This window comes from Bombyx mandarina, chromosome 04, assembly GCF_030267445.1.
Source record: "Bombyx mandarina strain Sakado chromosome 04, ASM3026744v2".
Lineage (NCBI taxonomy): Eukaryota > Metazoa > Arthropoda > Insecta > Lepidoptera > Bombycidae > Bombyx > Bombyx mandarina.
Window position 1 is genome coordinate 13,349,095 of NC_143211.1, and position 25,010 is coordinate 13,374,104.

Sequence of the window (25,010 nt, forward strand, 5' to 3'; positions counted from 1 at the left end):
CCATGCCATGTTTTATATTAATCAGCTTCATTTTATTTCATAACCTCATATTTCATAAAAATATATATATATATAAAAAATTTAGGCTGTATGTGATACCTTTGTATGACACCTTTGCCTTTCCATTTGGAAAAATAAAACTACTACTACTACAACAATTTTATTAAAACAACAAACAAAACAAAGAAACCAATGAATTTCAGAGTGAATTCACAAGCCACCTGAGAGAATATTTTAAACTTGAAAAGCCAGGACCTAAAACGTTGATAAATATATAATCCTGCCGATACATTACAAAACAAACCTTTGTTTTGATTTATATTTATCATAATTACTCAAACGTAGTATTACTGTCGCCATATTTACATAGTTTAAAAGATACTACTGTAAATAACCAAAAGAAACTCGAGAGTGAACAATGGATAAATCGAGGTAAGCTATTCTACAAAGACCATTAGTGGTTTTGAAGAACACACTTAATATTATTTTTACCCCCTTTTCAGATTTTCAATGCTTCTTTTGGAGCCCGGAGAAATATACTTCGAAGACTATTCATGCATTATAACTCAACAGAATTCACTGAAGAGTGACTATTTCAGAGAAGGTCGCTTAAAGTTGTGTTCAAAGTCTCTTTTATTTGAACCAAGAGATTGGACATATCCCCTCATTAAACTACAATTTAGAGATTGTGTTGAACTTTGTCTTGTTGATTCAACTGAACGGAATAATGTTATTGTAGTAAAGATGAAGCAATATGCTGAAATGTTAGAAGAAAATATTCTAGCACCATATAAATTTTTCTATGAAAAAAAAGATTTTTATATATTTTTCGATTTTGCATCAGCAGAGGAATGCTTAGGACAAATGCAGCAGTTGCTCAGAGCATCAACACTGCATGCTCCGGAACACAACAGTATGGTGGCTACAATATTACATTCAAGGTATATGAGGATGAAGTTTGATCCGGTTATGATGGATGATTTCACTGAAGAAATAGTTTGTGAACTACAAGCTGAAAAAATATCTCCATTAGTGAGACATCAAGGAAAATTAGCATTGACGCCCACAACTATTTATTTTCAGCCATTCAGTAATATCGAGAGTGTGAGTCATAAAGACTAATTTGTCAAATGTATTTACTTTTAAAAATAAATGAAAAATTTATCTGTTGCTTAGTGACACTAATAACTGAACCACAATCTTGCTGTATAAAATTTCATAGTGTCATATTTTATTTAATATGACACATTGATTTGAATGTATTCAAAATTTTCTATTTCAGATCCCCATACTGAAAATAAAATTTAAAAACCTTATGAGAATATACAAGAGACGTTTTTTACTAAGGCAAGTTGTATGTATCCATTTTGTGTGTTATTTATTAATGACTAGCTTTTTACTTGCAATTGTATGAAAAATGAAATTTGATATTTCAAACTATTTGAAAATATGCTTGTGATTTTTATTATCTACAAATTGTTATTAGACCTAATATAAAACAACTACATAGTATTTTTAAACGATCACGGGGTGGCTCTTAAATGATGGATGACACTTTAAAGCTATGCTTGTAGATTATGTGTTTGCTTTTTGCACAACATTAAACTGCATTTAAAACATTTTATTGGTTTCTAGTATTGGTATTTTAAAATTTTCACTGTATAGAAGAGTTCAATTGCTTTATGCTAATTTGTCACAATATATCCAAAAGAACTGTTTTTAAAATTTTTCAGGGGCTTGAAATATACAGTACAGAAGAAAGTTCAGTTCCTCACATATACCTCACTTTCGAAAATGAATATGAGCGGAATAGGATATACCAGATACTTGAGGAATCACCTCATGTCAGCTTGGAGAAAGTGCATGTTGAAGAGATGACATTGCAGTGGCAAAATGGAGTTGTGTCTAACTATGATTATTTGACTTATCTGAATTGGTAAGATGCGCCATAATCATTATACATTTTATGTTTTTAATCAACACTAGTGAAAAAGAACCGGAAGTAGTAAAACATGTAAGATATTAATTTTTTTTTTTATTTTTATTTTATTAAAAACACTGTTTCGATAAAGTGGAATGACATGAGAACCCTCTCATCGTGGCCGCCGGTAACTACATTGCCGATCCTGCGGACCAAATAGTAAACAGTTGACGTCGCCCAAAACACGCACCCCACACGATACCCCAATCACCGGTCATCGTTCTCGTCGAACCCATCGCTTTCGACAAAGGGCTCGGCTGGTAAATTAACCCACAGACACAGCCCACTGAGTTTCTCGCCGGATCTTCTCAGTGGGTCGCGTTTCCGATCCGGGTTCGTGTTAGCAACATCGCCAGGCTTGAGCCCCGTGATCTTACCTACTAGGCCGATGACGCAAACATAGTCTCTCTAGACCATAAGTTTAAGTAGCAAGTAAGCAAAAAAAAATTATTAAAATCATTAATAAATTGCTAAATAACATGCTACTGTAAATACTTGAGAAAATGCTTCATTGTACACATACATAAAGTTGTGCTTAAACTCAAATATATGGCTTTAAATGTTAATGATAAAATTACTTATAAATTGTTGACAGTATGGCTGATAGAAGTAAAAATGATTTAACACAGTACCCTGTGTTTCCGTGGATCATAGCTGACTACACATCAGAAACAATAGATTTTACTAAGCCTGAAACATTTCGGGATTTATCAAAACCAATGGGTGCACTAAATCCTGATCGTTTGGAGAAACTGAAAGAAAGATTTCATGAGATGACAGACCCAAAATTTTTATATGGTTCACATTATTCAGCCCCTGGACTTGTTTTGTTTTATTTGGTAAGTTCTGAACGCATTGTAGTGTAAGCAATGAATTTCAGAGGAAATTCTATAGATCTGCTGACTGTTTCAATGTATAGCATTAATTGTAAATAGTCTAGAAGACATCATAATATGATAAATTGTTACCAAACTTAGGGAGGGTTTGATTATTATCTATTTAATACCTCATTACTGTTTTAGGTTCGTAAGTACCCGCAGTACATGTTATGTCTCCAAAACGGCCGTTTCGATCATCCCGACAGAATGTTTAATTCAATGAAAGATGTGTTCAACAACTGTTTGAAAAATATGTCTGATTTTAAGGTAAATATGTAAAATATGTACGACCACCACGTGTAGCATAATGCTTGATACTCCTCATTACACACTTCACGATACACCTCATTTCTAAGGATGTAATTTATATAAGGTATAAACGGTATAAGGTATATAATAATATATCTCTAATATTTTGTTATTGTTGATCGAATATAACAAAAATAATCTGATGACAAATTTTCCATTGAAATATTTAAGATGATTGTTAACAGGAATTAGTTCCAGAATTTTATGATGTCGAAGCGAAAGGGGATTTTCTGGTAAACAAATTCGAAATAGACTTTGGTTCCCGACATGATGGTACCAAAGTGAATGACGTGGCGCTACCGCCATGGGCGAAATCTCCCGAAGACTTCGTATGTAAGCTGAGAGACGCTTTAGAGTCTAATTATGTGTCCAAACACATACATTTATGGATCGATTTGATTTTTGGTTATAAACAAAGAGGCGAAGAAGCTATTAAGGCTGAGAACGGTTTGTATTTCTAAAGTTTATTATAACGTTGCACTTAAGCTTTAGTCCTTAGTCTTAGTATTTCTAACGAAAACTGTGACGTGTTCATATTAAAATAAACATTAAAGTCGTAAAAATATTTCATATAAAATTGCATAAGCTAAACGAAATAATAAAATTGAATATAACTTCACAGATTATTAATCAATTTGAAATAAATCTGCAATTTGTTAAATATTAATACATTTCGTGTTCGTGCTTAGATACTTTGTTGCTTTCCACGCTGCGTGCTTATGGTTTAGGCTATAAAGCATTCCAAAAGTGAATGAATGTAGGGTATTTAAATATAGGTTACACAGTAGTAAAAGTAAATATATTACTATTATGACTGATTCAGTGGTTCAATAGTTCGCCTTACTCACTGGTGGGCCGAGGGTTGTGGGCTAGATTCCACATCTATCGTTGCCGCGGCTGGTTAGTCCCAGAGTCCTAATTGCGCAGGAGCCAGTCATCGTCGACGCCTTAGACGCCTATCCTAGTCCTTACGGATCCATCAGATCCAATAAACCTTTGCATTAGACGCCTTCAACTCTAACACCAGGAGCAGGCTTAGGGACCCCGGTAACCGCACTCGCCGAACTCGGCAAAGAGTTCGACGTGCAAGCTAATCCGTTCATCAGACTGCTGAGTTTCTCGCCGGATCTTCTCAGCGGGTCCCGATTCCGATGTGGTAGTAGATTCATTCGCGAAGCAGTTGCTCTTGAGGTCTCCTTCGGAGGCGCTCGGGCAGCTGCTTGCAAATCCCACCCCTCCTGGCTGAGTCTTTGTTCGCCCACCTGTCGTGGTGAAACTGGAAAGGCTTTCAGGCCACCAGTAATCCTCTAATCAATAGTGTGGTCTTAGTTACGGGTTAGAGGATCGTATGTGACTAGTCATCTCCGGTTATTGTTAATACTAATTTGATAATTTTCCTCACGCAGTATTCCACCATGTATGCTACGAAGGTTCGGTCGATTTGGAATGCATTTACGATATGAACGACAGACACGCTCTGGAAGTGCAGATTATGGAGTTTGGTCAAGTTCCGAAACAACTGTTCACGAAGCCGCACGTCCGAAGAATCTCGCCTCAGATCGCCAAGCCGATGTGCTGCGAAATGAACCGGAGCTATCGAATCGAGTGCATTGACGTTATAAGGTTGCACAAAGAGTCGGTCACGTGTGTTGTTCGTCAATCGGAAAGGATTATTTCTGTTGGAAGGGACGGGACTTTGAAGGTTTATGATGCAGAGAAGAAGAAGCAGATTAGAAGCGTGGCTCTGTCGCCCACGCCGTTGAGTTGTTGCGTGATGGTTGATAATAACGTTGTTGCCGTTGGAGCGTGGGACAATGAAATGTAAGGTTTCAATATGTAATATTGAAAAATTAGAAAAAGTTAATACAGGTATATAAATATTGGTATAACTGCTATACTAAGTTTATATGGTATTGCAAAAGTTTATACAAAATAAATAAAAAATCCTGGTTCCGTTATTAATCCTGAAATAAATAAACAAGGGCTCCGATTATGTCAGAGGAGAATTCGCGGGGCGGGACAAAAGCGGCCGGAAAAAAAATATGTAATATTGCCCAGCTCGGTGAACGAGCATACTTCCCTTCTGTGGCTGCGTGGTTATAGCAACTCATAGACACTACAACGTGAATGCCAGAACTCACTTTGAGACATGACGAAGTTTTAATTGAAATGTATAATGGCTATTTTCCTTTTAATCAGAACGCATGAGACCTTTACAGTAGAACTAAGTAGGGTTTGGCTAATTGTAATCTTTTCATTCGTTTAAGCGTCATCAATAACAATACGATGTCATATTATTATATAGCTAATTTTTGCATATTAATATGTCTATGTATCTCCTATGATTTTTTTCTCTTAAATAGACTTAATATCTCTTTAAAATAGGCCTTAACTCATAAGAGGTTGAAAGTTGGAAAATTAGTCATGAAAATGTTTATTTAATTTTTTCAGATACCTATATGATGTGGAGTACGGTCGAGTTGTGGAAAGCTTTCGAGCTCACGATGATTCTGTCAGCTGCCTGACGTGGCTGCATAAAGGTATGAAGTAATATATAGAATTTAATAAGGCTGACCGTACCAACAAAAAATCAAAACCGAAATCTAAATGTAAAATATGTTGCTAAAAGAGTTAGTTATACATGAGTCATCTATTATCAAAGGTGGCAATCTGTGCATTTGGATAAAAAAATGTTATTGATATGTCAATACAGATTGACTTGAATATAATCGTCTCCTTCAAAGAATACGGTTCAAAACCTGCATTAAATAAAGGTTAATACTTAACCTGTTATTTATCCAAGATGTCGTTCAGAAGAGTTTTGTGAATGCCAATGGAATACAAAGTCAATAATTCGTTTTTCTGATTTACCAATAATTGTCCAAAAGTCACATTGCCGGCTTTGATAATAGTCGACTCACATACGACACAATAGCGTGTTTGTTTTACTTATTGCCCATCGCGGAGGTCGATCATGTGTACGACAAATGAAATAATTTGCGTAGTTACTGGTGGTAGGACCTCTTGTGAGTCCGCACGGGTAGGGCACCACCACCCCGCCTATTCTTGCCATGAAGCAGTAATGCGTTTCGGTTTGAAGGGTGGGGCAGCCGTTGTAACAATACTGAGACCTTAGAACTTATATCTCAAGGTGGGTGGCGCATTTACGTTGTAGATGTCTATGGGCTCCAGTAACCAATTAACACCAGGTAGGCTGTGAGCTCGTACACCCATCTAAGCAATAAAAAAAAAGCTGCAACGAAAATATTATTTGTCAAAATTAAAATGTATTGGTTAAACTATTGACGGTTGATTATTTTAATCGGTAGGACATCGTAAGACGCGTCTAATCTATCTATCCACTACAATGCTACATAAAGATCACGACCATGTCATTTTAACATTTCCATTGTCAAGACGGAAAATGAATATTAATTCATTTTGGTTTGTTAAAATCAAATATTACACATAATATACTTACTATCCGTCTTGAATTTAATGGCAAATAATCAATAAACAAAGTGATACTTTTGAAATCGTATTTTTATAAAAGAAGTTTTATCGTAACTAAAAAAAAAACTGTTCATAAATTTAATTGCGTATATTGACTCCTATTGGGCAGATGTTAGGAAACTTAGATAAATCTGCACTAGATTAAACACCTGGCTTAGGCTACATTGTTGATCTGTTTGTCAATTAAGGTAATGTCTTTTACTGGTGGTAGGACCTCATGTGAGTCCACCGCCCTGCCTAATTCTGCCGTGAATGCGTTTCGGCTTGAAGGGTGGGGCAGCCGTTGTAACTAATATATACTGAGACCTTAAAACTTATATCTCAAGGTGGGTGGCGCATTTACGTTGTAAGTGTCTATGGGCTCCAGTAACCACTTAACACCAAGTGGGCTGTGAGCTCGTCCACCCATCTAAGCAATAAAAAAAAAGGTTAATCACAAGTTACCTGTTAATCACAAGTATTTAATGATTTCAGAACGTCTTCTAATATCCGGCGGCTGCGACGGCGTTGTCCGTGTGTGGGGTAACATTGGAAAGACCGGACAAGCACTCCGAGGTCTCAAAATGGAATTCGATCACGACGGAAAGATAACCTGTTTGACTCACAGGTAACTTATGAACATATGCAAAATGTTACCATTGCTATATTAGGATTGAAGATGTTTTACAGAAGATCTTAAAATAATAAGCTTTATATATATATATATAAGCACCGAATAACAGCATTTGGATCGCCTGTCTATTGAGCATAAAGTAGTCGGCGGAAGATCTGCTCGTGGCTATTCCACATTTACGTCCTCACTGTCTCATCAGTTCTTTGGAAAGTGATAATGCATCGAAAAAAACGTATAAAAGTGATAATGTTTTTCTCTATTAACGCGAGTAAAGTCGCGTGTATAACCTACCTTACTACGTTATACTAAGTACTAAATTATACTACACTTTGCTAGCTTTTTTACTACATTATACTAAGTCACTTTTTTTTTATCTGGGGAATCCATTTTCGCATACCTGGTCGAGGGGGCTCACAGACCGGGTTATGTCGGACTCCGGCGCCTCTGGAGAAGATACTAAATCACCTACCATTATTGAAATTTATAATATAATGCCAAATGTTTTTAGCATATTTCTGAATGATAATGAGATTAGTTTTTAAACTTTTTTAAATAGAAAAACGCCGATGACAGTGTGTAGTTAATCTGGGTTAAGTGATGTATGTACATAGATATTTATATATTGTGATGTATAATGTGGAAATGGCGTTATTGGATCCATATCCCATACGTATATGTAGTATGGGATTTAGCCCAATCAAATTTGGTCGGGTTTGGTTTGCAAGCGAGCGATAAACACAAAATCTATTATAATTCACGACATATAACCTAAGTTAAATAAACCGGAAAACCTCTCAATCGTCTCTATTTTTTAATTACCAAATAATGGTAGGATACTTTCATTTTTATTTCAGACGACGTCGACACGAAGTTGATATAATAACGGGCACTTCTGACGGTGAACTTTTCATATGGAGTTTGAATAATAAAGGTCTGATTGCCAAGTTCTCTGCTCACCCTTCCGAGATCACCTGCGTTTGCTTCGTACTATCCGCAGATAGGATTGTCACGGCCAATACGGAGCGAGACATAACTGTTACCGATCTCAGCGTTCTGCATTCGGTTTGTATATAGTAATTTAATCCAATTATTTTTAATTGCCTACGCGCAATAAATATATGTGGTTTTTTTTTAATAGAATTATAAATAGTGTAAGAAAAAATGATATAATTGTAAAAAAAAGCGTGGGGTGTTTTACAGGATATTATCAAAATAACCCTTCTACTCATATCTGTTTATAAAATATAACTACTGATACCATGCACCCCACGCTTTTTTTTACAATAAAATCATTTTTCTTACACTATTTTAAATTCAAATTTATTAATATTTATTTTCTATTTTTTAGTTGGATTTTCTATAAAAGCGTATTTTGTTAGTTTTTTTAAACTATTATTTTTCATTTTTTAGTTGAATTTAAATTTTTTCAATTTTTTTTAAATATTGAATTGTCATCGGTTCTTAATAAGTATACCAAATTTCGAGTTAATCCGACGTTTTGAAGAGGGTCAAAATCATGTTCAAATATTACGTTACATACTAACATACATACGTCTGAGGCTAATAAAAGCGTATTAATTATGATTGGCGTAATTACTGGTGATAGGATGTCTTGTGAGTTCGCACGGGTAGGTACCACCACCCCGCCTATTTCTGCTGTGAAGCAGTAATGCGTTTCGGTTCGAAGGGTGGGGCAGCCGTTGTACTGAACTGAGACCTTAGAACTCATGTCGCAAGGTGGGTGACGGCATTTACGTTGTGTATGTCTATGGGCCCCGGTAACCACTTAACACCAAGTGCGCTGCGAGCCCATCCACCCATCTAAGCAATAAAAATAAATAAAAAACATTAATGTTGTTATGAACCAGCTATTGCAATTTTGTTTCGCTCTGCGTGATGTGCAGAGTAACGAAATTTTCACGTATAACAGTGTTTTATTTCCAACCAGGTCTACCAGAAGAAGTTACCGGATATCGGCAGGTCGCTGTACTGGGACGGTAATAGTTTATTGTGGATTGGCGGAGGGTCCGGCGTGCTTCGACAATGGAACATGCTCACCGTCGCACAGAACGCGGAGCTGAATGCACACGACGGTACGTATTCATTATATTGGCGTAGTGAACATGGGGGTAGACATTACCACGGGCGTAGTCCATGTGGCGTATTTTTTTTTTTATTACCTTTGTAGGCAGACGAGCACACTGTCCACCTGATGGTGAGTGGTTACTGGTTAGGGGCAGAGCCAAGCCGCTGCCTACCGCTTAAGCCTCGTTTGAAGAAGGACATGTCATAGCGCTCGGGAAACACCGTGGAGGGGAGCTCATTCCATAGCCGGATGGTACGTGGCAAAAAAGATCTCTGAAAACGCACTGTGGATGACCGCAGTGGCTCCAGGTAGTATGGATGAACTCCACTCCGGTGGCGGGCGGTGCGATGGAAAAACGAGATGACGGTATCATCTCGAACAATTCCTCAGAGCACTCCCGTATCGTATTCGTTACTAGTGGCGTAGTGTACGGATTAATTTGATTTATTTTAAATTAACTAGTACTATTTTTGGATGATGAGTGGTATAAGCGACTTATATACCAATTTCATGTAAAATCTTCTGCAATAAGTCTGAATGTCAATTATTTGTTACAGGATCAATAAACGATATTTATTTCGATGAGGCCTCGAACACATTGTTAACAGCCAGTGAAGATAGAACAGTTAAAGTGTGGAAGTTAACACAAGCGTCTTGACGATCAATTTGTTTTTTTTTTTGTTCAGTATTATTATTTTTTCAATCTGATCTTATTTTAATTAAGACTAAATATGTGATATTTTGATGTATTTATTAGGTATATTTAGAGATACGAATTAAATAAATAGTGAATAAGTTTTTTGTGTCTTTTTTATGATGTTTCTGTCAGTGGTAATTTTTGTTGTTTAAGTCTATCGGCACGATTATCTATAACGAATGTGGATTTAAAAAACATCTGGTTTGCAACGCGATCCCTAATCAGTTGCTGATTCCGAATTCATAGATATCTGCCTCAGTTATCACTCAGTTAAAGCTAGATTTGGTAATTTCCAAGGTGTTTCTTGAGTACCTACTTTGACATTTTATTCAATTGTGATATAAAAAAACTACGTGTGGCACTCGGAGACTGCCGCGGTAAAGCTGTTGCATAGCATTTTTTATCAACTTATGCAATTATAAATCGACAATAATAATTTAATATTAAAACAACAATAAAATAAGATCCGGCGAGAAACTCAGTGGGTAACTTTCAATGAATAGTTTAAAAATTAGTGAATCGCGGTTGGTGGAGGGGGCAGTCTCTGAAAGCGGAGTTTATGAATAGTTCGTGGCCGTGATAGACAGAATGGCATTAGCTGCATTGGGTCCGTGAAACTAATACGTCTGTATTTTGTTATCAACCGTCAGCTCGACTTATCTCTTGGAAATAGGAAACTGATGTGTTTTGAGCATTGATCTTACTAAACGTTAAGAGTGCACTGGAATTTGTGTATTGTGAATAATCTATATTTGTAACAGTGGAAATAGAATTGGTGATACACAAGCAATGTCTCACTATTCATAGTCAACTGCCGGAACGTCGGCCTTCGACAAACTTGGGAAGCGTTTTCCACTTCATTTGCTGTTAACTGTATATATAGGTACCTGATTAGAAATCGAATGCAGTATTCTTTGTAAATTAGGCGATAGGAAACGTTATGTATAAGCGTAGATAAAACTGGCCCGCCAATTACCGTCTGAAATTTTAACCCTATGTTTCAAAGCGAGCGCCCTAATTTAGTTCCTGTGGTGGTGGCGACACTGTCTTATTGTTTTTGACTTTAAAAATTTCATATAATGATAATTTATACCCAATTTATAGATGTATTATACTAATTTAAATGGAAGTAATAATTGTGTAGTTTAAAGTTAAATAAAATTATTAAGGCGAAAATGAAGTCGTGCCCTATCTGGTTAGAGGAGATCATAGATGTAAATGCTGCTACCCTCTATGAAATATGAGGTCAATGGCTCGATTTTGAATTCGAATCATAGTTCATTCACGAAGCAGCTGCTCTTGAGTTGTTAGGTCTCCTTCGAAGGCGTTTCGGCAGTTGTTAGCAAATCGCACCCCTCCTGGCTGAGACTTTGCTCGCCCACCTGTCCTGGTGAAATTGGAACGGCCCCCGGGCCACCAGTAACCCTTCAATCCAAACAAAAAAGATTTTGAATCAAATCGTATTATCACTGTCACCCTTCATATTATAGATCTTGAATTTTACGATTTTGATAAATCTTTAACGTCGTGGCAATGTATAAACAGATAATGTAACGCTGACTGCGATTTCAAGGCCAATGTGATGTAATTACAATTTCAACACAAGGAATTTTTGATTTCAAAATGTTTCTTTCATTTATTTAGAAATAGTAGATAACGTCAAGGATGGAATTTTTCGACCTTGTGCTTTGTTTACCTCTAACCTTTCATATTTATAGTATACAAGTAGTAAGACCAGATCCAAGTGAAACTTATTTTTATAATAACCATCCATCTAAAAACCTTAACTTATACACTTGTCGTTTTATTTAGATGTGGACCGCATTGTTTTTACACAGTGACGTAAAATTTTTTGCTCAATCGATAAGGTGAAGAAATGTACAGACGAGAATGTAACTTTTACTTTAAGTAATAAGTACTTATTTGAATCTGCCTGGTAATCGTGGTCTCATACATGTTGGCACATGGCAATGGCATACATGGCAATTTTACACGCGGGAGGAAATGTCCTACTTTTCTCCCACGGTGCACATACTATTTTTTCTCCTACCAGGCCGAAAGTTCGTGGAGCACCGAGCCGGGATCCAGGGGCGAAGCCCCGGTGGGGTTCTGGGGCGAAGCCCTGGCGGGGGTAGTAGTGGGAGGAGCCCCCCATTCTCATAAAAAAACAGTTTAACTGTTTTTTAATATTTAAATAAACTACTAAACTAAACTAATTGAATAGGAACTGTCTGATGAACTCATCTTTGTTTAATACTTCACTATTTTATTGCCTTTTGTTTATTTCACTTTTACACTAAACACAATATTGCAAATTACCCGAGCACAACAATAGCGGAGAATTTTAGGTGCGTGAGAGCAGACGGAGACACTAACGCGCATGCGCACTTGTCAGTACCCAGGGAGGAAAAGTTACACTTTCTCCCCTGTACAGCGGGAGGAAAAGTTAGACTTCCTTCCCTGTACAGCGGGAGGAAAACTGAACTTTCGGCGTAGGTAGAAGAAAAAACTAAATAACGTGAGGGTCTACTTTAACGTTAAAAATATATCTAAATAGAAATTTAGTTTAAAAAGTACTAAACATAAAGTGTGCCACTATGCTTTCAGTTTATTTGAAAGCCAAAATAGAGAATAAACTGAGTACATATACAAACTAAACTATAGTATGCGGAAAACATTATTTTATTACTAAACTAGGCAACGTCACTTTTCGTTTTAGTGATCTCATCAATACGAAGCTAATTCCGCTTGGGCCTGTCCTCCGCGCTCTTTCGACATCGTCATTTGATTTTAAGTGTACATTACAGGTAATTGAATAGAATCGATTAAAATAAAAATGTTAAACGAAGATTGTGATTTTCCTAGTAGGTATTATCGATGTGTTAGATTTAAGGCACGGTAATCATCTATATCTATACTAATATAATATTATAAAGAGGAAAGATTTGTTTGTTTGTTTGTTTCGAATAGGCTCCGAAACTACTGGACCGATTTGAAAAATTCTTTTTCCATTAGAAGCCGACATTGTCCCTGATGAACATAGGCTACTTTTTAAAATTTTTTTTTTATTATATTTTTTTGGTTTCATATGTGTTTTAATGTTTCCGAAGCGAAGCGAGGGCGGGTCGCTAGTTTATTTATAATTAAATTAACATTTTTTTAATTCCTAAGACATAATTTATATTTCAGGCTACAGCACCCTTCAAACTAAATGTTATAAAAATAAATGAGAGTTATTGTCTCTTAAGTGTATAAAAATTATGGGTGTGGTTTGTAGACATTTTGCACATGTGATGTAATTATTTTAAAATTACTCGTATTTTAATAAAATGTTAATAATAAGAGGACGTTTATTTAATTGAAAAAAAGTATTTTATGAGTAGAGAATGATTAGACTCAGAATACAATAATTCTTGTGTACATTGCTTTGGTTTTTTTTTTTTTTTTTTTTTTTTTTTTTATTGCGTAGATGGGTGGACGAGCTCACAGCCCACCTGATGTTAAGTGGTTACTGGAGCCCATAGACATCTACAACGTAGACGCGCCACCCACCTTGAGATACAAGTTCTAAAATCTCAGTATAGTTACAACGGCTACCCCACCCTTCAAACCGAAACGCATTACTGCTTCACGGCAGAAATAAGCAGGGCGGTGGTACCTATCCGCGCGGACTCACAAGAGGTCCTACCACCAGTAATTACGCAAATTATAATTTTGCGGGTTTGATTTTTATTACACGATGTTATTCCTTCACCGTGGAAGTCAATCGTGAACATTTGTTGAGTACATATTTCATTAGAAAAATTGGTACCCGCCTGCGGGATTCGAACACCGGTGCATCGCTTCAACACGAATGCACCGGACGTCTTATCCTTTAGGCCACGACGACTTCATAATCGTCATATCACGTCATATCACGACTTGGTATTGATAACAGGAAATAAATGCATTTAATCAAACGTTAGTTATCGGAACTACATTTAAAATACTTCCGTACTTATGAAGCTTGTTGAATTGACAATATGGTTTATGATGTGCGATGAAAGTGAAGTCTAAAAATAAATAAAACGGAGTACTTATCCTCAAAAACCATTTCATGACTCAATTTTGGTCAAATGTACACGGCTCTAGCTATTGCTATTACTTTCGTAAAATCCATCTACTACTACGAGTAGTATCCTCACTTCGTTACTTAACTTCTCGCTACCTATTAACAGTATCTTTTTTTTTTTTTTTTTTCCACAGGAGAAAATCGCCGGATCCCCACCCGCGCGGCAGGTGGGGTATGTGCGAGTTGAACCTCACTAAAAACTCCTGCCGCTCACAACCGGCGCCCTACCTCGGACCGGACCGGAGCCCAGTCGGGGTTATTGAAACGGCGGGACAGGGTTGACGCAGAGCACATTACATTCATCCCACCGTCCCACGGACGCCGGACCGGCGGCCGCCAGCGACACGACCACCGGTTCCCTCGTTCAGCGGGCCAAGAGCCCGTTTTGATGGCGCCGCGTTACACCTTCCCCCAGAGCGGTCGAGGGAACGCGGTCTACCATCACCACCTATTAATAGTATCTTAGTAATAGTTAGTCTATTAGTAATTATTAATAGACATTAACATGTCTGTCAGTTAATTGGTTTTGCAGACTTATTTCTTCCAGGTCAACTCGCCTTTATTCTATCGACTTTTCTATTTTCTATTCGATGTACAAATTAATATATCTGTAAAAAGCAAGCCGAGTGTTTTTTTGCTTGATCCTCCCATTGGTATACATCTATTTCGAGTCGGTGGTAATATTATGACGACTTCAAAGCGCTTGTGAAGACTTGCTCTAAATAGTAAATATTATTTTATTTATTTATAATATTTTCTGATTTGTAAGGTAAGACAACAGTTGTACCAAGCATTTGACTTAACTCACAACGTTGTTGCAGTATTCATGACGGGGCTTCTACAGGCTCATCTTAATGTGAGATAGTTCGCAGTTTAGAGTAAGAAAGGTACAGTTCCTTGTTGATTTGGCTCGTCGTACTGTTGCTATTTTTTATTGCTGTGCAGGTGGTAAGACCTATATTGCATTTTTTATTAAGTTGTTACCGAAGCAAGAAGATAATAGGTAAATGTCGCTACCCTCCATTGAAGCATGAGGACATTGAAGAATAAGCTATACGTTTCAATTATATTTTTTCCCCTAAATATTCGCTGGTAGCCTAAGGGGCTATTCCATCTATGCCTGGAAGGGTAGGTGAGCTCACGGGCTCAATCTGAAAGAATTCGATAACACTAGCCTTAGCAAGAGCAGTGCTTCGCAGACTCTACCATCGGATCTGAGAAGATCCGGCGACAAACTCAGTGAGCTCTCTCAATTTTATAACATAGTCTCTATTGTATTTTCTTCAGTTTTCGAGAGTAATACGAAAACGACTTTTACGGTTTAATCCCGCGTTTTTATTCCACGACTCTGAGTCGAAGTCGTCTGTGGCCACGAAAACTAAAGTTTTCGAAACGTCTGAAATAATATCTGGACTATAAAAAACGAGATTAAAAGTAGTTTTAATTAATATAGGTACCAGCTGTTCAATCCTTCAAACAGGAAGAAATTAATGGTGCGGGCTCAAAATACATATCAGTAAAAAAAATACTTAATTGTTTTTTTCGTTTGTTAATTACGTCAACGAAAGCTCGATATATCAGCAGATCCTTTTATACATGTAATTATTTTCGATGTTAAGCTAAATGGAATAGTTATCAAAAGGTATACTCATCGTCATATCTTTGACACGAAATCTATAAATGAAAACCGTAAATATGTATTCATAAATGCCAAATTAATTGCCTTCAGCATTACAAATGTATGAGCACCCAAGTGAAAATGAAAATAAAAAGAAATACGCATTTCATGTACGACATGGCTCAGACGCGCTATTGTTGTAGTCCCCGGGGGGCGGGCGGGCGACGACTGCGTGTGGGGCTTGTTAAACCTACCTATTTTCCACGTCGACACGGGTATTAAAGTATTATTTTTTCAAGAACATTTTTTTTATAAGTGATTGTGCCATATTAGAAAAAGTACCCCTTCTGTATCGTTCCCTCCCATATTGCAGAAAATCGTAATGCAGTTTGTTGACTCTACCTATCGATTTCAGTCATTAGCAAAACGGAGAGCTGCATAAGAAGTATCACAAATTATAGAACAGTTTACCTATAGCTGCTTATTATTTAAAAACTTTTATACTTATTTAATTTTGTTGAGAGTACCTACAAATTCTGAATCTAATCAAATTAATTGACTATGAGTTTTATTCAAACTCATTTTATTTTATTCGAAAAGTAAAATAAAATATAAATAAAAGCCAGCCCAAGTATTAGCAGTATTTTCTTCGGTTACAATACTTGAGTCGCAAAGCATTGTGTTCAAAAATAAGTATGCAAATTTATATTTTTGTAGTCACTGGGTGGCTTTTACTGTTTGCCGAGATTGCGGCACGGATTGGAATAATTTTAGTCTTCCATTCTCTTAAGTTTCAAGTGTGCGAAATAGCTACACCAATAGAATTGTTTGAAGAGTACTACCATTACAGCTTCTGGCGACGGTTGTGCATTTGTTGTTTGTATTGTTTATCGAAGTATTGGTATTTCTCACAATAGGTATATACATAAATATAAAAAGGAAATGCCGGTTGAGTTTGCTTCGACGGTTTCACTCAGGACTGAGACTCTTCTTGGAATCGGTGTTTAATTTTACTTTCAATAAGAATGTTCATTGATATCCAAAATTCAACGTCGTTGGTTGACGCCCTCAAAGTTTACATGATTTAAAGTGTTTACCTTATCAGCTTGAGCACCAGGTCACTTGGTAGATACCTTAAGACAAGAGGTAGTTTGTAATTACGTGTTATAAACGTAATTAGTTTTTTTTGGAAACATTCGTAAGTTCCATTTAAGCTAAATGGTAAGCTGTTACTATATGAAAATTCCACCTTAGGTCTAAAGCTCAGCAACAGAATTCCTTGTGCATTTTGAGGAGCGGTTAGTAACTTTACACTAAGCTAACCCTGAACTTGTCTATCTGTCAATCAGTATTATTCCTTTTAATCAGTAATTTTTGTTTTCACTATTTGAATGCAAAAGATAATACATTTAAGGGTTTTGAATAGGGTGTAAGAGAATCGTTAACAAAGTCGAAAATGGAACCGTATTTACGTCTAAAGCTATTTTTATGGTTTTATTTTATTATGTCATTATATTATTATTATTGACATGTCACGGTTTGCCGTTCGCGTAAAAAGCTGAGATAAAATCGTAAAAGTAGTCTGCGACTCGCGAAATCCGTAGAAAATACAATATCATATTCTGCCTAGGCCCAAATTTTAATAGAAAAAAATTAGTACTTTGTGATTTTAAAGTTCCTACTTTGACAATTTAACTAAAGCAAAGGCTTTTTGGGCCCCAGTGTGACATGAAACAGTTGAACACACGTGTCAACTGAATTTCATTGTGGGTGATAATATCACGATTTGTACACGTACAGTGTATACACCCAAAAAAAAAACTAATTAAAAAATCGCCCACGAATCAAAACTAAGACATGTTCACTCCCCAAAATTCTCAGGAAAAAACTAATTTATGCTTCTTTGAATCCAGTGGAAAGAAAATCTGTCTCCCAAATTTATACATTATTACATACCTACATAAATTATTTTTAATACAACTAGTCCCGGAAATTTATATTCAGAGGTGCCTAATGAATCTGCTCGGATATAAATAAATGCAGTGAATCTCCCCGATTACAGACCTATAAATACTTCAAAATAAGTGTTGCATGGAATAAATAAAGACAAACAACAAGAGGGAAAACAAGATTGACCTCGAAAACACTATCTTCAACTTACTCTTTATCTTTATCCACGACCCTGAAGGTGGACTAAGAAATCAATTTCCTATTATTAAAACTTTTCAAATGTCTCAAAGCGGGTGGAGTTCACAGAACTCTAAAAACAACTCTGGAACAATTTGCTATCACCCCTTTTGCTTTTGTTTTCATATTGCAGCACATCGCCCAGTTTTCAGTCGGTGCCGTTTCATTACTATATTATATAGTATGTATATATATAATAATATTATGTAGTATTCGGCGCCTTACTGTACTTACTCTTGTCTTGCATGTAAATGTCTGGCCTTCAGAACGGAGACTAATATCCTAGTTAGAATTTGTGTATTGTGGAAAGTGAACTTAATCAAAATTAGAGTTGATTTAAAGGCATTGATGTCTTTATGTGTATGGATTCCGATATACACTAGATGGTGTGGGCGTGAGTACGCTTGTTCATCTATATTCTATACCATTAAAAAATTTCTGCTACATTTGTTGTTCAGTTAAACATTGGCAGGATAATTATTTTTGTTAAAACTTATAAAATCTCCAATGATATGTTTTAAATATCGTAATAACGAAATTGAAGTCAACACATTTTGCCTTTTTTGACGTGCTATTTGGACATAAGTAGATTGTGGAAAAAATACAATAAGGTTTGGTGTTTATAAACAAAAATAAAAAAAAATACTAGGTATAGTTATCAATTATTAATATAGTCAAAATTTCAATAACACGATAAATCAGTAAGACGAATAAGACAACAAGTATTTTATCTACACAGTAACAGATTCTACCATTGTTTTTTTTATAAGTTCTCCAAAATTATCGGCAGTCTCGGTAGTATTGCTTTCAGCGGGGGGCTCCGGAGCCTGAGATCTGGTGTCTGAAGCATCCTGAGTGGTTTGGTCAGATTGATCCAGGTTAAGTAACGTATTCTGGCTGAACCAGTTCTGATCGTTATCTACAGTTTGCAACTTATTATTAGATTGATATGGCATTGTTGTTAAAGTAGTATAATGAGAATCGGTTTTACTTTCGGCGCTTACATTTTCCGTACCAGTTTTGTACATTTCGTAGTTATTCTGGCCCATTCCGTGATATGCGGCTTGATTATAATCGTGCATGTTGTGGTTTTGTTTGTGCAAATAATCCGGTACATACATGTGCCCGTAATGGCTGAACATCGTCATTTGTGAATTATGCGCGAACTCCTCAAAACTAGAAGCTGAAAAACTTTGTAATCCTTTGAAGTGGTGTGTTTCGGCTGTGTGTTGATCATATGCGTAATTCATATCACAAGGAAACCTGTGTATGTTTGAAGTCGTATCGAATCCCATAGGATTCGTAGCGGAGTAAGGTGGGCCCTTTCCTTGTATTATGTTCGACGTGTATGCATCCGCGTGATGATGCTGATGATGAGGATTACTACTTTCATAGCTAATTATGCCATTTTCATGAATGCTTCCAGGATTGCAGTTATGATTGCTGTAATTAAAAGATAAACCATCTTGCATATTTCTTTGTGTGTTATTGCAGTGAACATTATTGTAGTTCCCAGAATTCACACACGACTCGACTTCTATTCTTGGTGTCAGATTAACATCACGTAGTAAGCCATCTTCTTGTCTTAGACAACGTTCCCTTTCGTAAAGATGATTTGTTAAGCACCCGTTTGTGCTTGCATTATGTATATCTGTTGTATGTTGCCATTGCTTTTTGGCGGCTTCTTTATTCTCTTCATTTTTCTTTTCCAGACCTATTCTCATGAGAGTCTGAATGAAGTGTGTCCTCACTCTTACTGGATTAAATTCGATACGTCCTGTAGTATTGCCACAACCGTCTCTAGTACATCCACAAGGAAAATTCAACCTGTCTACTTGACACTTTATGCCGGCTAAGCTACAGGAACAATTCTCAGGATTACATGATCCTTTACAAGCACAACCACAAAATTCTCTTGACGTCCTGATGTCTCTACATTCGTCCTTTTCGTAACCCTCTATTTTCCTGACACCTGCTGCACGTAAAAGGGCTCGTCTTTGTCTTGTTGGAACAGGTTGTAGGAAATAGTAATTATCTAAATCTAATTCTGACTCAGATATATCACTTGCTTCCTCTTCTGTGTCACTGTCTTCACTTGAAGAAAGCAAGTCACCCTTCAAGGAATTTCGCTCACTTTTCAACTGTTGCAAAATCTGTCTATGCAGTCTTCTTTGTTCTAAAGCGTGTTCCGCCAATGTAAACTTTTGGATATGAGAATGTTCCCATTCCATTCCTAACGTGGAACCACCCTGTGATGGCACACAAGAAAATCCTTGAGCTCTCGGAAAATAAAATACTGTAACATTGTCGAATCTAATGCCTTCTTTTCTTTTTTTAGTTTGAGGTTCATCAGAATTCTCATTGTTGTGTTTTCTTTTGAGGCTGCTTCTGAGAGGTGAACATGGCTGAGATAATTTGGCAGTAGTATTATTTAATTCTTCGTCATTATTATCGATAGAGCCAGTTTCTTTTTTGTTATCTGCGTTGTTATCTTCTTTTGAGCAAGGAAGTGAAAGATCAAAGCAAGGTAGATTAGCATCTACGATTGCTTCGGATCCAAACCCTGAGTCACTACCTTCTGATCTATCTTGAATCTCTTCTTCTCTTTCATTGGGAGCGGTGTCTGGAGGTAGACTGCCAAGTGCTGAATCTTCACTATCTGCAGATGCACTATCCGTTTTTATATCATCAATGTCACTTAACGTATCATTGTCATCTATTTTTACCGCATAGTCTATTTTACTGTCACTGCTCTCATAAAAATGAGAGTTACCGTTTGCATTATTTTGTTCATCGTTAGAACTAAGGTCCTCACTATGAGTATCACTGTCACAGCTTTTTTCGTCTCTAAGCACCGGAAATGTTTCTGTTTTTGAACTCGTTTGTCTAAAGTTTTTTTCAAATAGTTTCGATTCATCTTGACTAGCAGATCCTATATCCTCTAGAACGGGCTCGGAAATCTTGATGTCCATTTCTGGAATACAAAAATGATTGTTATAAAAAAAATCTATAGTTAGCAATGTCTTCTTTCGGATTATTCTCTATGAGTGGAAGTTCTTTAAGTTTGTAAGAAAAAATAAGCGGTGTGTCGTTGTGAATGATACCATGCACGGCACTTGCGTTTGATCGGACAGAGTTACATTATAATCAAACAAAATAATAATTCAAAACCGGTACCTATTTCAAAAGGCTGTGGCCTCGACTGACTTCACTGCTGATATTCGTAGGTCTGCGGTCGAATTTTCCAATCCATCGTAATCACAGATCAACACGCTTACTATCACCTTTCCGTTGAATTCATCAGCACTTTAATAATAAAGAAACTGGACATAATTTATTTCAATTTGGTCACTGTGAACGAAAATGCCACGCAAAATACACTTCAACAAACAACAGCATTAAGGTTCATTGTTAATCACTTCTTTTACCCAGTCGTTGTGTTTTAACCCTATTTGTTTTTTAACTTATTTGACAGCATCGTTCTTGATATAAGTTTACTTTAGATAATAATAAACGTAAAGTCACTAAATCACTTTTTCTAAATAATTGTAATAAATAATAAAATAGTTAAACAGAACGAAGATAAAATACTCTCGTAGAGGCCACTTTTACTACAATGCAACGATCACTCAGTTCTCACCTCGCGTAATCGCGTTGGACGACTCGAGCGACGCAGGCAAGTTTTTAACCGACGATATAGTAAAACCATATTTTGAGCTTGAACGATGCGCGCATAGAGACCTTCTTAACTTGGCAGCGTTATGGCATGCGTTGTTCGACGTGACGTTGCCCCTCCCCGTACACCGTTCCCCGGCCTTGCGACCCTCCGCACCGCGATTGCCCGCGGAGCTCGCGCAGGCGCGTATCGTTTATTGTATAGGCAGTGATACCATTCTTTGTATTCAAAGTCCCGTACTTTTCCTTTTTTCTTTCTAGCTTGTATTTTTTTGTGGGCGTTCTTGTTTTACTACCTAAAGCACCGTTCTCTGTATGATCTAATTATATGAGACGAATAAGAAAACCTATTAAGTCGCATTTATTAGTTTCAGAATTTTTTGTCCTAAATTAAAATTAATAAACCAAGCTACATAACATATAAGTTTTGTTTCATATTAAATCGTTTTAATAATTTACATGCCTTTTAATTTTTTATTTATAAAATTTTACGTTAATTTACATTAGCATTAAATTGAATTAATAATATGAAATGATAATTTAGAGACGCGTCAGCCTTAGAGCTTCTAATCTGAATACATATTCTCAAAACAAGAGCTCACTTCACTACGGTTCTAATTGAATATGAAAGTTTGTGATTTTTAATTATAGATCCGCTACGACCATCATAGAAATATAAAGTATACTTTATCAGTTATTGCAAAATAAAGCCGAAACTTCTATGGTATTCCTGTTGTCAAATCTGTGAACACCTTCGAATACTTAACACCAGCGGACCTACAACTAAAATTGTCACATAAAGTGTCCGTGTCACTCTGCGGACATCTATTTATTTCTTCCGCGAAGCATTTATGCTTTCATGTATGACGAAGAGATGTAATTCCAAGTAATTATGGACGTTGTGATTTATACGCGTCTGGTAATTACTTAACGCCAGCCGAGATTAAGACTCTTTTAATTAATCTAATATTTTACAATTCATTTTTCAAACCTATACGAGTATGAAGGCGCAACGTCACTATTTAGTTAACTAAAAATAGTTAAAGTTAACTGTTTCCTTAATGTTGCGTATGTCAACAACTGTTTAAGATTGTGTTCAAGAGAATTCATGACTAAGCTACCACCACTTTCTACTATAAATATGAGTGACTATTGTCGCACAAAACAGGTGCTTTTAGGTACCTCAAGTACCAGTCATCGTTCTTGTCGAACCCGTCGCTTGCGACGAAGGGCTCGGCGAGTCAATTAACCCACAGACACAGCCCATTGAGTTTCTCGTCGGATCTTCTCAGTGGGTCGCGTTTCCAATCTAGTGGTAAATTCTGCGAAGCACTGCTCTTGGTGTGGTTAGTGTTAGCAATGTCGTCAGGTCTGAGCCCCGTGAGTTCACCTAATTGTTAGGTTATGCTGACATAACCTATCAAGGCTATCAGCTTAGGCAGGAAAAAAAAATGCACATTCCGACTCGAGCAGCCGATCGGAGTGGAGCTCTCTGTTGTTATCGCTGTACACTTGAAATGTAATAAATGGAATTCATGAAAAAGTGAGTCTTAGTCACTGTTGTTATAGAAGACAAGGAGAATGATGAAGAGAATGGTGTCAGCAACGCTGGTGTCATCATTTTAAAAACACCATAGAACCAGCCTCTCCGTCATAGTATATAAGTCAGCCACGAGCAACACTGGTATATTTCAAATGAAAAAGCTTTACTCACATTTTTATAAATGTTATGTAAAAACTGCATTCGATGTTTCTAATTAAGACAGCAACCCAGGTTCACAACCTTTTGCTCTTGGGCCAACTCGACAGGTCTCGACCGATATAACAGTATAGGTACTAAAATGTATACCATGCATACCTACATACTGGAGTTTCTTCAGTTACATTGATTCAAATTCGTATCATACAAACATGTCTGTACACATGTGATTTATGTCCCCTTAAAAATAAATTTTAAAACAGGTAGCAGTAGTAATTTTTTTCCGTGAACAGAAAAGTATTAAATTTTTGGAAATAGCCCGAAGTTTTGTAAGCGTCATTACCTTACGTTTTTGTTTACACAAATACCTTCCCGATCGATGTGCGTAAGGTAATCAGCTAAATCTATTTTAGTGTAGCATCTACTAGTACTAAGCTGCAAATATTCCGAACAATACACGTAGGTGGTTGTGACGTCCGAGATCGTCACTACATTAGAGTTGTACAACAAGCGTTCTTCAAATAAATTGGCACTTTACGGCTGCCGACATGGCAGGGCGAGGTGTCGGCTATACGAACCAAGAGGCATGTATACGATAATCAATAGATATTTTCAGGAGGTTTTCGTAAAGAGCGAAAGCGACGCTACCATAGCGCGTTCTCACTCTCCCCTGTAATTTCGTAGGATAAAGAAAAAATGTAGATATTATTAGTTTTTCTTATTTCATGACTAAATGTTAAAGAGATTGTTGACGGCGCACTAGTTCGTTTTAAATAATAGTGTCGTTGAACTATGGCAATGTGTTTCATTCATTCAAGAACACATTGTCCTCAAATAAGTTTGCTTTCGTCCAAAACATTTTAGATAAAGCTAGAACATCAAAACTAAGTCAAAGAAAGTTTTAAAAATAAACTCACCTATTATTGATATCGTGATATGATATCTTATATCATATGTGAATTATAGAACTAACATTGATTTCTTTGTTACCATTTCTGCATTACAAAATCACTGCCCACTTGATGTTAGTTGGTACGTGAAATTGAATTTCGCTGCTCTTAAGTTTGAGGTTGAAGGTCTTAACCAAATAGTGTGTTAAAACAGTTTTTACTTTTAGAATATTGATTCTAAGGGTATGGATTCTAAAGTTGTGAATATCGATCCACAACTATATTGCAGCAGGAATTGTAAAAAGATTTCTCAAGTTCTCATGAGGGTTAAAAATAATTTTCAATAGCAGCTCATTAAAGCTTATTAACATAGATGGTAGTCGATTGACGTCTAATAATGCCTTTTGCTTAAGCTCAGTTGAAGATCCGGACTAGACTCTCCACCATTTGCATGCGAAGGATACTTGAATACTTTGGCCACATCGCAAGGAAAGACAGTGACAACTTGGAGAAATTGGTGGTCACTGGAAAGGTCGAGGGCAAGCGACCAAGAGGCAGGAACCCGACCCGTTGGACGGACCAGATTCGTGCAGCCCTGGATACCACAGTGCACGATGCTCTGCACTCAGCTGCAGATAGGAACAGATAGGAAAAACAAACTGTTTCAAGGCCATGACCACGACCCTCAGTAATGAGGAAACCGACGCAAGGAGGAGGAGGAGGCTTAAGAAGAGTAAAGAATCAAATGTACTG

The 25,010-nt window shown here is 36.7% G+C and overlaps 2 protein-coding genes across 2 annotated transcripts; one reads left to right on the forward strand and one right to left on the reverse strand.

The window, feature by feature from the left end:
* The first annotated feature begins 118 nt into the window (after window positions 1-118).
* Window positions 119-10,179, forward strand: LOC114241242 (protein FAN). Its single transcript, XM_089727103.1, has 13 exons — window positions 119-432; window positions 504-1,104; window positions 1,283-1,354; window positions 1,734-1,936; window positions 2,577-2,820; window positions 3,004-3,126; window positions 3,354-3,615; window positions 4,575-4,989; window positions 5,620-5,708; window positions 7,156-7,288; window positions 8,149-8,356; window positions 9,243-9,387; window positions 9,938-10,179. Exons 1-13 carry the CDS (start codon window positions 419-421, stop codon window positions 10,036-10,038), a joined length of 2,610 nt encoding a protein of 869 aa, XP_089583229.1. The 5' UTR covers window positions 119-418; the 3' UTR covers window positions 10,039-10,179.
* An 8,460-nt stretch (window positions 10,180-18,639) lies between these two features.
* Axud1 (AXIN1 up-regulated 1) lies at window positions 18,640-21,665 on the reverse strand. The gene is made up of 2 exons (XM_028171993.2): window positions 21,171-21,665; window positions 18,640-20,967 (listed from the first exon to the last, which is right to left on the reverse strand). The coding sequence occupies exon 2, from the start codon at window positions 20,963-20,965 to the stop codon at window positions 18,725-18,727; it is 2,241 nt and encodes a 746-aa protein (XP_028027794.2). The 5' UTR covers window positions 20,966-20,967; window positions 21,171-21,665; the 3' UTR covers window positions 18,640-18,724.
* Window positions 21,666-25,010: the final 3,345 nt, after the last annotated feature.

What these genes read in the sequence shown, in the direction of transcription:
- LOC114241242 (XM_089727103.1), top strand. An exon ending in GTTTTTTACTAAGGCAAGTT is followed by an intron (nt 1,355 to 1,733) that starts GTATGTATCCAT and finishes AAAATTTTTCAG; the next exon opens with GGGCTTGAAATATACAGTAC. An exon ending in ATAACCTGTTTGACTCACAG is followed by an intron (nt 7,289 to 8,148) that starts GTAACTTATGAA and finishes TTTTTATTTCAG; the next exon opens with ACGACGTCGACACGAAGTTG.
- Axud1 (XM_028171993.2), bottom strand. Translation starts at nt 20,965, where the DNA reads ATGGACATCAAGATTTCCGAGCCCGTTCTAGAGGATATAGGATCTGCT.